The 17,113-nt window shown below is 45.2% G+C and overlaps 1 protein-coding gene across 2 annotated transcripts in view; it reads left to right on the top strand.

Annotated features, from left to right (window-relative positions):
- The window catches only part of WWC1 (WW and C2 domain containing 1), a 155,180-nt gene that overhangs the window by 66,236 nt on the left and 71,831 nt on the right, over positions 1 to 17,113 (top strand). For both annotated transcript variants that reach the window (XM_043596305.1, XM_043596319.1), the window contains one exon: positions 6,792 to 6,901. In XM_043596305.1, the coding sequence (XP_043452240.1) occupies positions 6,792 to 6,901 (110 nt within the window). Of the gene's footprint in view, positions 1 to 6,791; positions 6,902 to 17,113 lie in introns of those variants that run through there.

The raw sequence follows: 17,113 nt of genomic DNA, 5'->3' as shown, positions 1-17,113 counted from the left end.
TGCAGGGTGTATTGGCTATTAACCTGGACGATTATTTTGCTTCGGTTTCCCCATCATGGAAATAGGGATAGAAAACCTAACTCATAATACCAGCTAATGTTGGTTGAAGCCCTGTATGCCATGGGGTCCACACAGGTCATCTTAACTAGGTCATCATTCTCTACATCCCCACTATACAGACAAAGAAGCAAATTCAGGAAGGTTAGGGTTCATGCCCAAGGACAAAAAGTAAGTGACAGTGCCTGCTTGGGGACACAGGTGGCTGACTGTAGAGCTTGGGAGTTTTAGCCACTATGGGTTATCTCTTGAGATGAAGAATGATGCTGATGAGGATCACTAACACATCTGACCACCTAAGGGGAAAGGTGACGCACAATTCTCACAATGCACAGAGCAGAAAGCCTCTCAACAGATCCCGTTAACAACCCACAGTGACTGAGGGCTTATTACATTCCAGGCCCTGTGCAAAGCACTTCATATGGGTTATCTCGTTTGATCCCCACCACACCCTTATGAGATTGGGACTCTAAGTTTCACAGAGAAGGAAACTCCTCCTAAAGAGGTTACGTAGCACACCTGTGATTGTGGAAGAGGTGGAGCAAAGTTTTCAGACTAGCATGAGTTCCTGAGCCTTTGTGGGTAGTAGCTGACCTGTCTCCACAGTAGCTGTGAAGCCGACCACCTTCTTCTTCCTTCCTGCCTCCTCCAGCCTTTCCTGACGACACCCTGTTTCCCCAGTCTCTCCAGTCTCCCAAACCCTTGGCCTTTCACATCTGAACAGCTGACCTAGCAGCTTAGTAACCATCCCTACATCCTCTAATTGCCTGTGGTTCACAGCCCCGGGTAGCATAGCCACTTCGTATGCAATCACCAAATGCCATGGGGATGGGTCACTGCCTGTTTTAAGGGTAAGCCTTGGCTCCCTAGCCAGACCCACTTCTCCTGAAGGCAGAAACGAGGCTTATGCAAGTGTTGGAGCCCTCATGGTGTCTGGCATGGGACCAGGCTACTGTGTCTGTGCAGTAAATATGTGTTGCTTGAAGGACTGATGGACAGGAGAGAGAGCAGAAGGTGAGGCAGGGAGCTTCTCTAGACCACCTTCTGCCACTTGGCACAGGGGTGGCACTTATCAGGGACCCCAGAGCCCTAAAAGTCTGTCCTCTTCACCCTTGTGTCCCTACCACATCGCTTATAACATAAAGATATGTTATGTGGCCTTTTACCTCCTCGAACTCACCAACATTGTCCCTCCCCAACTGGCCTTTCCCGTTGCTTCCCAGCATCGGGTCTCCGCTCCAAGATCCATCTTCTGCAAGAGGCTTCCCTTGACACTCCCTCTCTTACACCCCCCACCCCATTACCCTTGATCCCACCCCCTTGTTGTATTTTTCTGAATAGCATGAATCTCTGACATGATTTCGGTGACTTGCTTCCTGGTTGGGGTGTGTCTCCTACTAGAATGTAAGGACAGGTCCCTGTCTGTCTTGTCCACTTCTGCATTTGGCATTTAGGAAGTTTCAGCTGTTCTGTGTGCGCAGCTCTCCTAACAAGCTCTGAGATTTTGTCTCCCCCAGATTTGTTAGACGTATGAATGAAGGTGTTTGAACAGAACTGAATTAAAGGAATGAAGGAGGACTTCAAATATTGCACTTTCTTCCTACCCACCCCAGCCTTCAAGGTGCAAAAGGTGAAGGGGCAGCTGTGCTCTGCAGCAGCCTGGAGGTGAGGCTGCGAAGTCAGTTGTGCAATCTAAGCTATGGGAACTATGCGTGTGAAACACCCGGGGCGGAGGAGCCGGCCGGCTCATCCTGCCTGAGCTGGGAGGAGAGGTTCCGCTGAAAGTTTGGACAGTTCTTGGCTTAGAATCTGGAGGGCCCTTTAGAAAGTGATCCCGCCCAGCTGGCCCTCTGAGAGAGCCCAGTTGGGGGCCAGCATCCTGCTGGAAGGCCATAATGAGGTTACTGTGGGAAGCATTCAGATTGCTGGGGAAGCATTAAGAACATGAAAGATATGCTACGCGTTCTTCAGTCTCCAGAGAATCACCACCCAGTGTTAGACTTGGCAAAAGGTCTTCCGTTCATTCTCTGAGCTGCCTGCTTAGAAGGGATGCACCGCCTGAATACCGAATGCCAGCCATGGCAATCTGGGAGCCTCTCCCACAGACCGTAGGAAAGCGACACGAAGCTGGAGGAGGGCAAGGAGCCTGTGTTCCTGGACAGGTGTGCCCTTGTGCTCCCTGTAGTGTGCTCCCCATAGGGTGATCCTGGCAGAACCTACCTGTCTCCAAGGTGACACATCCGGGCCTCTTTTCCAGGAGGCCCTGTTGTGAAACATTCAGGAATGTTTGTGTTCCTTCAGAGATTTGTAATTAAGAAGAGGCAGAACTAGTTTTTGCTTGGCCCTCTTCCCTCTTGCCACTCCAGCGTTTGGGGCATTTCGATTTCATGATTGGGGTTTTCAGTAGCCCAGGACGTGGAGGCTGGAGACTGCCCTGAAGCTGAAATGGGGTGAATCGCTTCATCAGAGGGTGGGGGCAGGGAGTTCCAGGCAAGCCCCCAAGTCTGGGCCACATCTGAAAGCAGACATCTCTTCCCAGCTCACATTCTTGGCACTTGCCCAAGGGGAAACATTGCAGGCCAGAGAAGCACCCACAGTTTCCCAGGGGGAACTGGTTTAAACAGACCGTTCTTCTCTCTGGCAGGAAGAGTGAATGTGTGCACGTGCATATACGTGTGTGTGTGTGTTTAAATCTTTGTGCAGCTAAAAACACTTCTCTTCATCCTGATTCTCTGAATGACACGTTGCTGCACACTGAATAATTCATCTCCTTCTTGGCATTTGTTCCAGAGAGAATGTTGCTGTCCAGATTTCTTGTAAGTTGCATAGTCTCCCAATAGAAGCTTTTCTCTTTCCCATGGAAGAGCTCTGGGATCCAGGATATCAGCCCTCTGGCTTTTCCCCCAAGATTGCTTTGAGGGGGAACCCTGAATATCAAACCAGAGCCTGCCTTTCTCCACATGCCCTCTTCTTCTGTCTTTGGGTGCCCTCTTGACTCACTCTTCTTTATCCCTGATGGGCACAGTTTCTGTGTTTGCGGCAAGTAGAAGTGCACCTCTCAGCGCCTCCTGTAGGATATCTCTATGACAGTCACATTACTGATGTTTGCGCTTACTTATCTCAGTTCTGACTCCTCAGTGTTGAAGGCTGGAATGATCAGCCGGGTGTATGGTTTTCTGGAAAAGTAATGCATTTTGGTGTTGCAGACCTGCCCCGTCTCCAGTCCTCACCCTCACAGGGAGTTCAGTGAATCACTGGTATTGATGACTTGGATGACTTTGAAACATTTGATTGTCTTTTCATTAAGCAGCTGTGGATTATCCAATGTGTTGAACATCTTCGTACCAAGGCACAGGGGGCTGAAGTTGCAAATATACCAAAGCTCCAGTGCGTTTTGCCTACTTCAGACTTGCCCCTGATGGTCCAGAGTCGTCATCTGTATCTCTGGCATAGCCTACTTTGTGTTCCAGATTGTTCTTGGTCTTGTTAATTTTTATGAGCAAAGCTCAGGTTTGGGAGTCAGGTAGTGGGGCTTCAGGTTATACTTCTGTGGTTTACTAACTGTGTGATATTGAGCATGTTTTCTCATTCGTAAAATGAAACAATAGTGCCTACTACCCAGAGAGAGAACATGACATATATAACTTGCTTTCTAGGCTTAGATTTAGCCATTATTAAATAGTTTAATTACACTGATACATGAACATTACAGAGAAATTAGTAAAAGAAATTACATTAAAATCTGTGTACCAAGGTAACATTTTAATGTACATCTTTCTAGTTTCTCTTCCATATGTGCTGCCAAAGTGAGCACCCAGTTTCTCTCCCACACACGCATGCAACATGCACACACACTTGCACACAAATTTTTAGGCAAAATATACAATAGTAGTATCCTGTCGATTTTCTCTTTCAACAGTGTTGTTCTCATAATATATTGAGAGCATCCTTCCGTATTAGCAAAATGTAGAACAATACATTTATTTTTCATTCCTACATATTCATTATTACAGTCACCCATTCCACAAATATTTATCAAGCACCAGTTGTGGGGGACACAGGAATCTGTTGCTTAGATGCACCATTGATGAAAGCATTTAATTAATCCCTAGGGAGGAATTTTGAAAGGTGATGATCCAGGGGAACTGTCAGAAAGGGACGTATCTTTTTGGTTTTCTGGGTGGCAAAAGGTATATATAGTAAGATTCATATCTCTGCAGCCAGGCTGGCAGGCAAGGCTTTCAGGGCAGAGGGCAGAGAGAAGAATGAGTCAGAAAAAGAGGTCTGACTCTAGCATTCCTGGTCCCTCACAGATTTTTCTTTCCTCAGTAAGAGAGTAACTCTCCGTGGAGAGGTATGCCTGCGTGTGGACTTTTTCTTCAGAGGCTGTTTCAAAGATTTGCTGCATAAAATGTTGTTGGATGAGATTTGGCTCTTGGAGTTCACTGGTCTTCATTGTCTGTAAGGGAGAACCACTTGGTGAAGTTTGAGGAGAGGGAGGCACTATGGGATGTGGCCTTTTGTTTCTGAAGTCTGGGCAGGGCATGCGGCGGTGGTGGTGGTGGCATGGGCTGAAGACCGCTTTGCAGGACTTCTATCCAGACTGGCACAGGTGTACCTGAATGAGGAGTATCGTCTGCTGAGGGAAGTCCCTATCACCTGTGTGTCTTCTCCATTTTTCCCTGCTTTGACTCCAAGACAGTGGCTTGTGATTTTTCCATGGGGCTCAGGAGATGCACTGAAGATGTCAACTTTCAAAAGAACCCTTGAGCTCACACACAGCAGGAGTTCTGGAGACACATTTCCTTGCTTGAAATCCCAGTTTTGTCATTGACTTGGAGAATGTTATTTAGTCTTTCTTAGCCTCAGTTTCCCCTTCTGGGAAATGGAGATAACAATAACTGATGTTTTGTGAGCACTCATTCACACCAGTATCTGTGCTAAATGCTCTTAAAACATGACGTTAGTTAACCTAACCTGGACAGTTATTATTATCCCACTTTTCAGATACAAATACTAAGGTTCAGAGAAGTTAAATAAGTTGCCAAACCCACACAGCCAATATAAGTGATGCTTATTGAATCTTTATTTGACGGTGCTTAGTCTTTCGCATATCATATTTACCTCTAGCCTCACCCTCATCGTCTCCCACAATGCAGCAGTAAATTACTGACTAACGGAAGCTTTTGGAATCTCCATTTATTCAGTAGGTATTTTTCGCAGCCTGCCTGACCTTGGATATGTAGTGGCACGTTGGGCACACCACATTCTGTCCACCAGGGGCTTTTTCAGTGTTTCTTTTCTCCCATATATGTGTGTGTGTGTGTGTGTGTGTGTGTGTAGTAGTAGTAGTAGTAGTATAGTGTATATTTCTATATATCTATTGTGTGTGTGTGTGCCTGTGTGTATACACACACACACACACACACACATATATTTTAAATGTTTATTTTTGAGAGGGCAAGGGGAGGAGTAGAGAGAGAGGGAGACAGAGAATCCCAGGCAGGCTCCATGCTGTCAGCACAGAGCCTGACACAGGGATTGAACACATGAAGTGTGAGATCATGACCTGAGCTGAGATCAGGGGTGAGATGCTTAACCAACTGAGCCACCCAGGCACCCCTCCCCTATATATTTTGCTTTAAATCTGAGCTGGAGTGGTTATAGTAAAGGAGATTGCACAGTACAGGAGAGAGGGTAGTTTTCTGAGGCTTGGAGGGAAGGTCTTGATCAGAAATCCTGGACCCTATTTCAGTCTATTTTCTTCCTGTCCTTTTGTGTGTAAGCTAGCCACTCTATCCAAAGGGTGACGAAACAGAGCCGTGTGGCCTCCCAGGACTCTGAGGGCTTGGGAAAAGACTGGAGAGAGTATGGGTTTTAAGCAGAGGCAGTAATAGGAGAAACCAAAGGGGCTTTTTGGAGGGGCCACTCAGGCTGATTGGCTGTATATCTAGGTTCGTGGCTCCTTGCACTCTGACTGAAATGCTTAAACGATGGTTTGTGCTGTTTTCCAGCCTTGACAGGCCTTAGTTCATTTAGTTGGATGATTTGTCTGTCTGACTTAGCCACCAAGTGGGTGATTACCACCACTGAACACCAAAATGGGGTCTTAGAGAGTGGTTATTACCAAAAAGATCAGTTTGGCCTGGGTTATCTGGGGAAGGACAGAGGTGGGTATAGGCATTTAGGAACGGCTCAAGAAGCAGATAAATACTGCTTCTGGCCAAATTCATAAGGATGGAACATCTGCCATTCTAGATGCTGCTGTAAGCCAGCATTCCAGAGGGCAAGTGGGCACAACAGACATAGGGTAGAGCCAGGATGAAGACTGGGGGTGGGGTGGGCAAGTGAGTCACAGATGAAGAAGCCAGTGAGGGCTGGAGTCCCAGTCCAGAAGCGAGACTTGACCTTCGAACCTTTTTCTGCACACCGCCCAGAGATGCAGAAACAGAGGCCCAGAGAAGGAAGCTGACGTGCTCACATCATTCCCAAATCAGTGGCAGAGTTAGGCCTGGAATGCCGAATCCCTGCTTCCCTCCTGGGTGACGTAATCCTGCTGCTGCTGCCATGCACTCACCTTCCTGGGGGCCTTGGGCACAGCAGAGTTGGGGTTAGTGCAAAGTCTGTGGCTCTGCTGGGTCAATCCAGAGGAGCGGGGGGCTGAGAGAAGCAGTGAATTGCAGGGCTTTGGGGACCTTGGGCTGATGGAGTGTGTTTCTCCTCTCCCTTGCCAGGTACACCAAACCACTCACCTTTGCTGACTGCATTAGTGATGAGTTGCCACTAGGATGGGAAGAGGCGTATGACCCACAGGTCGGAGACTACTTCATAGACCACAACACCAGTAAGTTCCTGTCCAGCATCCCTTCCCCATCTTGCACCCCATCCCTCTACCTCCACACCCACCCCCCAAGTCTGGAAGAGCTGCCGGCAGAGGCTCTTGAAGCCAGATTGTGTTTTGTTTTATATAGAGTGAGATAGAGATGTCGATGTAGATATAGATAGATAATGTATGCTCGTACAAAATAACCATTTAGAAGGATTTTAAATAGAATCTAAAACTCTCCCCTCACAACCCATCTCCCCAATTTTACAGAAGCAACCACTGCTAATAATTTCTTGTGTATCATTCCAGAAATATTCCGATTGTATGTTTGTGTGTATATGCAGATATCCTTTTCTTTAACATATACCAATTTTTTCAACGTTTATTTATTTTTGGGACAGAGAGAGACAGAGCATGAACGAGGGAGGGGCAGAGAGAGAGGGAGACACAGAATCGGAAACAGGCTCCAGGCTCTGAGCCATCAGCCCAGAGCCCGACGTGGGGCTCGAACTCCCGGACCGCGAGATCGTGACCTGGCTGAAGTCGGACGCTTAACCGACTGCGCCACCCAGGCGCCCCTAACATATACCAAGTTTTGTGCGTACAGATTTTTTTCCATGTAAGGCAGATGTGTCATTGTCATTACCAGACCAGAGCCCCGGCATGTCCCTAGCAGCATGCATACATGTGTGTCCATAGTGGATTGGTATCAGTTGTGGTGTCTCTAGCTCATTATAGTGGTCAGCTGACCTTTGCTTCATGTACATGATCCAAGTATCCTGATCCAGAGTAAAGATTCCTAGTGTCTTTGTCTCTGAGGCAATGATGTAAGAATAGGTTGAGAAAGGGACAAGCGTGTTGTCTAACAGGTGGAGGAACCCAGGTCATGGTCCCTGAGCCAAGGAGACTTAATGGGTATTTGGGCTTCATCCTTTTTTTTTTTTTTAATTTTTTTTTTTTTAACGTTTATTTGTTTTTGAGACAGAGAGAGACAGAGCATGAACAGGGGAGGAGCAGAGAGAGAGGGAGACACAGAATCTGAAACAGGCTCCAGGCTGTGAGCTGTCAGCACAGAGCCCGACGCGGGGCTCGAACTCACGGACCGTGAGATCATGACCTGAGCCGAAGTCGGACGCTTAACCGACCAAGCCACCCAGGCGCCCCTGGGCTTCATCCTTTGTACACCTTCTTGGCCAAGATTATGTCCTGTCCTCTGAAATTCACTGCCCCACGTGTCCATGCCTGTCTTGCTTCCAGCCTTCTGAAGTGTAGGATTCCCTTTGTCCTGTCAGGAAAGAGGTGAATGGAGGGGCGCCTGGGTGGCGCAGTCGGTTAAGCGTCCGACTTCAGCCAGGTCATGATCTCACGGTCCGTGAGTTCGAGCCCCGCGTCAGGCTCTGGGCTGATGGCTCGGAGCCTGGAGCCTGTTTCCGATTCTGTGTCTCCCTCTCTCTCTGCCCCTCTCCTGTTCATGCTCTGTCTCTCTCTGTCCCAAAAATAAAAACGTTGAAAAAAAAAAATTAAAAAAAAAAAAAAAGGAAGGTGAATGGAATGAAATGGGATGTGCCTGGCCAGGCCTGAAGGCTGAGAATAGGGCACGAGGTCCTAGTAGCCTCTGTTTACTGACCACACAATCTGTGCCATGTGCTGGAATAGACACCTGATAGACGTCTTCTCACTTAATCCTCCTGGCTCCCCTGAGGGGTGTTAGGATGATTATCCCTGTCTTATAAATGCAACTTAAAGGTCATCACTGACTGCTTGACACTCAGGGCTAAAGCACAGCAGAGCTGGGATTCGAACTGCTACTAGGGAGCCGAGTGTGCTCCCCGATTCGCTTTCTCCTCCAAGTTCAGTAGCACCTGGCTATGCCTCTGTCGTGCCCCTCATCACTCTGTGGTATAACCATTTGCCTGTTGTAAAGCAGGGCAGTGTCTAATTCATCATGCCGCCCCAGGCCTGTGCTTGGTAAGGCACATAGTAGGTATGCACTTGATCTTTGCTAAATAGGAAAGGGCATACGTGCATGAACTCATGACTAAATGGATGAATGAGCAGACTTTGTCGGCACCAAAGTGTAGACAAGTTTCTGAGAGACAGCTAATGACATTAATTGCATTGTTGGGGGTAGCAGAGGTTTTTATTAGCGCTCACAATTGCATGCTAGAGAATGAGAAGTAAATATGCCTAATTGAGTGTGTACAGGGAATGAGGTTAATGCTTGGAGGGCTGCACGGTATGCTGGGTTCAACAGTGATGTACAGGGACCCAAACCAGTCTACTCCTTGTGTCTAATTACTGAGTTCATCCCCCTCATTAAAATCTGATGGCAAGAGCAGTATTTTAAGGTGCTTCTGGGAGTTGTTGGAGAAATAGAAGGCAGGAAGGAATAGCAGGCACTGGCAGAGTTTACTCTTGAGGAGATGATGGCAGAAATGGAATGTATGGGCGGGTAAGTAAATGGGGGCCACAATAGGAAGAATTCTGACAGTTTTACCAGCTCTCAGACCACTGGGTACCTTTTGCTTTGAAGGTGTCCTGGTTGGATGGAGGGCACCACCTTCTGCAGATGGAGCCTGTGTGGGGTACAGGTGGTGGGAGTGTGACCCTCGAGGCCTAAGCATTCAGAGCCAGGGACTCAGACCAGTCCTCTGTCTAACCAGACTGAAATTACCTTCTCCAGTTATAAACATAAGAGAATTGAATAGGTTCAATCCACTGTCCAGCATTCATTCATTCAGCAAATATTCACTGACTATCTGCAATGTTCCAGGCACTGTTCTTGGAACTTGGGATACATGAGAGTGTTTGTAATGGCAGTGATTCTGGCCCTTAGAGAGCTTTCATTCTGGCAGAAGAGACAAAAAATAACACAAATAAGCATATTATGTAGTACATTAGACAATTAAAGTATTATAGGAGAAAGAAAAAGAGTGTGGGCTGAGACGTGCTGGGATGAGTTTGAGGGTGGTGGGGAAGGACAGTGGCCATGGTCTTCAGGAAGAAGACCTGGTTGAGAAAATGAGATTTGAACTAAGACTTGAGGGAGATAAGGGGGCCTTTCAGGTAGAGAATTGTTAGAGCAAGAACTCTGAGTAGTGGCCACGTTTAGCTTGCATGGGGATGAGAAGGAGGCAGGTGTGCACATGGCAGAGTGAGTAAGGAAGCCGAGAGAAGGACCTCAGGCCAGAGAGTTGCAGGGCATAGATGGGGTGGTGGTTTGCCTTAAGGGCTCTAGCTTTTTGCTCCGTGTGAGATGATAGCCATTGGAGAGTTTTCAGCTGATGAGTGGCATGATCTGCTTTATGTCTTAAAAGGGCCACTCTGGCTGCTTTGCTGAGAATAGAACTTAGTGGAGCAAGGACAGAAGCAGAGAAGCTTGTGAGAGATGATTGCAGTCATCCAGGTGACAGAGGGCAGTGCCCCAGACCAAGGCTTTGGTGGTGGAGATAGTGAAAAGTGGCCAGATGTGGATGTATTTTCAAGGTAGAGACAACAGGATTTCTTGGTAGACTGCATATGGAACATGAGAGAAAGAGGAATGAATGGCCCTCATGGGACAGAGCAGCTGGCAGGATGGAGTTGCCATTTATTGAATGGAAAAAACTAGAGTATTGGGTGTAGGGAGGAAAATGATTTTGGACATGTCGAGTCTTCTATACCTGTTACACATCTAAGACTTGAGGGAGAAGTCTGGTATGTTTGATGGAGGAATCTGGAGTTTGGATAAGAGATCTGGGCTAAAGCTAGTTGTTTGGGAGTTGTTGGCATACAACACAGTAGTATTTAAAGACATGAAGCTAGCTGAGATCACCAAAGGAGTAAATCAAAGAGAAGAGGACGAAGGAATGAGTCTTGGGGTTCTCAGATAGTAAATCAAAGAGAAGAGGACCAAGGAATGAGTCTTGGGGTTCTCAGATAGTAAGTGGGTGCACAAAGGAGAAAAACCTGAGGAGTGACCAGAAAGGCAGACGGAAAACCAGGCCATCCTGAAGGAAGCATGTTGAGGAGAGTGTCGTCAGCCCTGTCAGATGCTTCTGATGGGTCAGATATGAAGACTGAGATAGACCCAACTTTCGAGGGAAGCTGTGGACAAGGACTCAGGGCAAAGGCCAGGACTTTTTCAGGAGTGAGTCTGAAAGAAGACCAGGGGTAGGGGTGGGGGAGCAGTGCCTGAGGTGGCTCAGTCCGTAGCTCAGGTCATGATCTCAGGGTCATGGGATCGAGCCCCATGTCAGGCTCCTTGCTGAGCGTGGAGTCTGCTTAAGATTATCTCTCTCTTTCTCCCTCTGTCCCTCTCCCTCGCTTGTGCACTCTCTCCCTATCTATATCTATATCTATATATAGATATAGATATGTAGATAGATAGATATATATATATAGAGAGAGAGAGACAGAGGAGTGAGAACCAACAAATATAGACAACTGTTTCCAAAATATAACCCATTTCATTATTTCAGATGTGAGTGTTCAGTACTCCCACAGACTGTTTCCATCCATCATGATTAGATGGTTTTTGTGTTTTGGGTTTCTTTTTAAGTTTATTTATTTTGAGAGAGAGAGAGAGAGTGCACGTGAGCAGGGGGAGGGGCAGAGACAGAGGGAGAGAGAATCCTAAGCGGGTTCCACACTGTCAGCACAGAGCCTGATTGCAGTGCCCCAGACCCGCAGGCCCACAGACCTCACAGACTGTGATATCATGACCTGAGCTGAAATCAAGAGTTAGACACTTAACCAACTGAGCAGCCTAAGCACCGTTGATTAGATGGTTTTAATCAGGGATCAAATTATGTGTTCTAGTGTTTTCCCTTCATATTGTGTTATGAGTATTTGAGAGATGCCACACAGTCTTCATATTGTCATTTTTAGTACATCAAATGAATGTAAGCAATACATTTTAACACATAAAACAAATGCACCATAATTACCCCTATTGCTGATCTCCTGCACTATTTCCATCTATTTGTTATAAATAAATAGGGGGAGAATCGTTATTCATATTGCTCCTCTCCTTTGTGACAATTTCCTAAGTTTATATTTCCAAATATAGGACTACTAAGCAAGAGACTATGAACATTTTTGAGACTTATGATCCATATTCGTTCCTAAATTGATAAGAACTTCCAAAAGACTGTATCAACCTGTATTGTCATAGGCAATAAGGGTACTGTTATCCTTATGCCTTGATCAGTAAGGGGCGATTTTCATTTCCTTATTTCTTGATAAATTCATTATAGGTTTAAACTGTTGCTTCACTGCTTTTCATTTGCATTCCTTTGCATAGTAACAAGGTTGGGCATTCTCCAGATGTTCAGCTGTTTTTAAGACAATTGTTGTTAAAGCCCTTGGAGAATGCACTAGCATTAGCCGTGTGGGTATGCGTGTGGTGTGTGTAGAAAGTGGGCGTGTGGTGTGTGGAGGAGGTGGTGTGTGGATTATATGCAGAGCTTGTGAGTGTGGAGAACGTGTGTGGAATACGTTTGTAGATGGAGGTTTGGAGCACGAAGGAGGATAGAGAAGGGGTTCTCAGTGATGGCTGCGCTTAGCTAAGTGTTGGCAGTAGCTGCCTTCTGGGGAGGAGAGCCTGAGAGGGAAGAGGATGGGGTAATGATGTTTTATGTAGCCAGGTGTGTAAAATGCTCAGTGATTAAACTGTGCCCATGTATAGCTTTAATTTAAAAAAATGAGAACTAAAAAATAACTAGCCAAGGTGATCTCAAGGATCCTGCCTGATGTAAAGATATCTATTCAAATGTGATAGACTCAGGAAGGAGGGTACCAGCAGAAGAGGCTGGGCCTGGGGGGACCCTCTCAGAGTCTGACTAATGCAGGACAAAGGCTGTTAACTAACACAACTCCCTAGACACCCCTGGGAACTTTTGAAAAGCCCGGTATCCTAAAGGACAGTCTTTTCAATAGTTGCTGGTCCACATGGAAAAAAAATACACCCACTTCTGTCCCCACCTCACACCGTGTATAAAAATAAACTCAAAATGACCATAGACCCAAACATAAAATGGAAAACTAGAGAACATCTAGAAGAAAACATAGGAGAAAAATCTTCAAGATTGTAGAACAGGCAAAGATTTTTTTTTGGGGGGGGGGGGGGGACAAGACCCAAAAACCACTAACTATAAAAGAAAAATTGATGAATGGGGCTTCATTGAATGTAAACCTCTATTGTTCAAAAGACACCAGTAAGAAACTGAAAAGGTAAGCCACAGGTAAGGAAAAAATACTTACAATATTTAGATCTAACAGAGGACCTATATCAAGAATATATTAAAGGACTCCTATCTTAAAATAGTAAGAAGCCCAACAACCCAATAAAAAAAATAAGAAAGAGATTTAAAAAACACTAAAGACATACAGATGGCCAATGGACACATAAAAGTATGTTTCCATCATCAGTCCTTGGGGAAATGCAGATTTAAACTGCAGGCGGGTACCACAGCATACCCACTATAATGACTGAAATGAAGATTAACAATACCAGTGGTTGGTGAATATGGAAGAATTACAGCTCCACTAAATTAGTGGTGAGAATGTAAATTGGAACAGCCATTTTGGAAAACAGTTTTTCTATTCTTTTTTGATGTTTATTTATTTTTGAGAGGTGGGGGGTGGAGAGGACAGAAGATCCAAAGTAGGATCTGTGCTGACAGCAGAGAGCCATGAACTCATGAACTGTAAGATCTGACCTGAGCCGAAGTCACACGCTTAATTGACTGAGCCACCCAGGCACCCCAGTTTGCCAGTTTTTTTTAAATAAAATTCAACATAGGCTTACAATACAACCCAGCAATTCCATTGCTGGATAATTTTGCCTAGGAGAAATGCAAATATATGCCCATACAAAGATTTGTGCATGCATGTTCATTACAGCTTTTCATGATAATCCCAAACTAGAGAGAGACAACCTAAAGGTTTTTCAAAAAGTGAACTGTGATATATTCATACAATAGAATATTATTCAGCAGTAATAAGCAAGTCACTGATACAACAACATAAATGAGTCTCAAAGCCTTATGCTGAGCATAAGAAGGAAGGCTCAGAGATCATACACTTTGCATCCATCGATAGGAAGTTCTGAATAGGCTGAAGAGGAGGGAGGAGGTGGGTGGGAGTAACCTGGAAAGAGTACAGGGATCGTTGAGGTAAAGGAAACATTTTACCCATCGATTTAAGCGATGGTTTATGGTGTACACATTTGTCAAAACATATCGAACTATACACAATGCCTGCATTGATCGTATTTAAATTTTGCCTTAATAAAGTTGATTTAAGCCATACATTGATGCCCACTTCATACTGTAGACCAATTAAGTGGAAATCTCTGGGGTAGTTCCAACATGTAGCCAGGTTGAAACCAGTGTTCTGATATGAGGTTGCGTGTTGTTTGTCTATGTGTGCATTCATCTATCTGTGTTGGTTTCTACTATGAAAGAGAGACTGGGCAGCCCAAATTGGTAGCCAGCCTCCAATTAAGGCTCTCCCATACTTTTATATTCCAAGGAGTAGAGGACCTTGGCCACAGAGAGGGCGCTACTAAACAGAACGCTCTGGGAAGGGTTCATCCAGGTGTGCCCTTGCTGCTGGTCAAGGGCCAGCATCTCAGCCAGCCCTTTGGCGGGAGATCCTACCTGGAGCTCAGCATCACACCTGCCAGCCTTGCCTGCCAGCTTCAGTGAGCGCTTAGCACATCTGTGCTGTCACCTCTGAGAGAGTGGTTTTCACCTTTGGTGGCACACTGGAATATTTGGGGAGCTTTGCAAATCACCACTGCCTCATCCCCATCCCCAGAGATTCTGATCTAATTGATCCAGGGGTGGGGCCTGGGTATCAGGGGTGTTAAAATTCCCCCCAAGTGATTCTAATTGTGTCAGTCAAGGTTTCTCAGCCACGTCTGTCTATTGAAGTCACCTGGGGAAGCTTTCACAAGTCTCAGTGCCTGGGTCCCACTCATGGAAATTCTGATACAAATGTTCTGGGGCAGGGTTCAGGGTTTTTTGTGTTTTTGCTGTTTTGTAGCTCCTCAGCTGATTCTAATATACTGCCAGGACCCAAAATTACTGGATGAAGTACCAACATTTTTTAAAGCAATTTTGCTGAGAATCTGGGGGAAAAGGCACTTTCATAGGCTGTTTGTGAGAATAAGAATTGGTACAACCTTTTGAAAGGTAGTCCCTGTATTAAGAAGTATATCTTGCAGAATTAATCACACAAGTTCACACAACTATTTTTTTAACAGTTGTCGCTGCAGCATTGTTTATAATAGCAAAAAAACTTAAAACAATCCAAATATTTCCCAGTAGAAGTCTGGGAAGCCACTAATACCCTACCATAAATACAGCCTAATCCCATTCCATGGAATACTATGCAACCATTTAAATGGTCAAGGTAAATAAAAAATTAAAAAATAAATAAAAACAGTAATAAAACTAAAAAAAAAAGAATAAACAAAAAACTTGAGGTAAATCTTCACCCAATAAGGAAGGATGAACAATATCTATCATTTGCAGATGAAAGCAAATTACAGACCAGTATATATAACATGGGGCCATGTTGCATTAAAAATAAGTTTCTGTATACAGACACATATGTATCAACAAACAGGTTTATGTATAATTAGAGGGCAGTATCTTTTAGTGTGTGAGACTCCTAGCAGCAGTTACCTGTAGGGAGTAGGATTAGAGACCTGGAAACTCTCACTGTTTTATAAATTTGCGGTAGTAGAATTGTGAGATTTTCGTTTTTTGTATTTTTCCCCAAAAGTGTAAACTTTAAAAATTTACATATTTTAGAAAACATCTCCAGCCTGGCCATGATCAGCTGTATCTTTTCTGTGGGCTCTGTCAGCTGGATGTCTGAGGCTAACGCTTGGGCATTCAGGAGTCCCTGACTCTGAGGGCATCCCTATCTACTGATGGGACATAGGACCCAGCTTTATAAAATGCTCCCCCCTTTTTATTTTTTTATTTATTATTATTATTATTATTTGTGTTTATTTATTTTTGAGAAAGACAGTGTGAGTGGAGGAGGGGCAGAGAGGGAGGGAGACACAGAATCTGAAGCAGGCTCCAGGCTCTGAGCTGTCAGCACAAAGCTCGACACAGGGCTCGAACTCACAAACCACGAGATCGTGACCTGAGTCGAAGTCAGATGCTTAACCAACTGAACCACCCAGGTGCCGCAAATGCTCCCCTTTTTAATCTTTTCTTGTAAATATTCCTCCTTCTTTCCTGGTGGAAGGGTTGCAGAGCTTTCCTTATGAGAAACAATCTTGTGGCTCCTGCCAGCAATCTTTAGACTTTGTTTTCTTTCCCAGAAAAAGGGAGGAGGAAGAGTTTAAAGAATTGCTATTCACAATTAAAAAACTGGTCCCAGTAAATAGTTTGGGCTTTACTCTCACCAACGTTTGTTTACTTTACTTGGGCAGAAGTGCTTTATAACTTCCTAGAAGCAGGGTAAGCAGGACCTGTTATCCTCTTTAACAATTACAGAGGTAGATTCAGAAAGGTTAAGCAACCTGCCCATTGTAACACAGCAGTTACTGGTAGGGACAGTAACTTGGCCCTGCTGCTTCTGTGATCATCCTCCCTATACCTTCTTTCTTTCATTGGAAATGCTCATTTGGTGAATGAGGAATGGGAGCTATCGGCCCTACAAAAGGAGGCACAAACTCAAATTCCCCAGGAGTCAGACCCATGACATAAATGAATGAAGCAGACCAGCAGACTGATGGAGTACTTGGGTCTGTGGCAAACTGTGGACTCAGCATGGCCAGATCTTCTGAAAAAACAGAGATCAGGATTGTAATGTTTAAATCTCCCTGTTTTTATATACCAGTAACCAACTTAAAATTAATAAAACACTTTCGGTTAAGCAGAACCTGTCCACTGGCTGGATTCACCACATGACCATGATTATACAGTTTCTGGTGTGTTTTGCCCCCCAACCCCACCCACCAGTGGGGAGATGGCTGAAGGGTTGGCAGCTGAGGGACATCGATTCCTTGACATTGCTTTGATATCTTCCATGTCTGTTCAGCTGTTAGCTATCCCTTTTTTTTTCTTAATGTCTATCTTGGGGCACCTGAGTGGCTTGCTTGGTTAAGCGTCCAACTCTTGGTTTTGGCTTAGCTGATGATCTCACAGTTGGTGAGTTCAAGCCCTGCATCGGGCTCTGTGCTGATAACCTCTAGCCTGCTTAGATTCTCTTTGTCTTCTT

Source organism: Prionailurus bengalensis, chromosome A1 (assembly GCF_016509475.1).
Source record: "Prionailurus bengalensis isolate Pbe53 chromosome A1, Fcat_Pben_1.1_paternal_pri, whole genome shotgun sequence".
NCBI lineage: Eukaryota > Metazoa > Chordata > Mammalia > Carnivora > Felidae > Prionailurus > Prionailurus bengalensis.
Note: the sequence above shows the minus strand (reverse complement) of the source record. Positions and strands in the feature narration are given on the sequence as shown.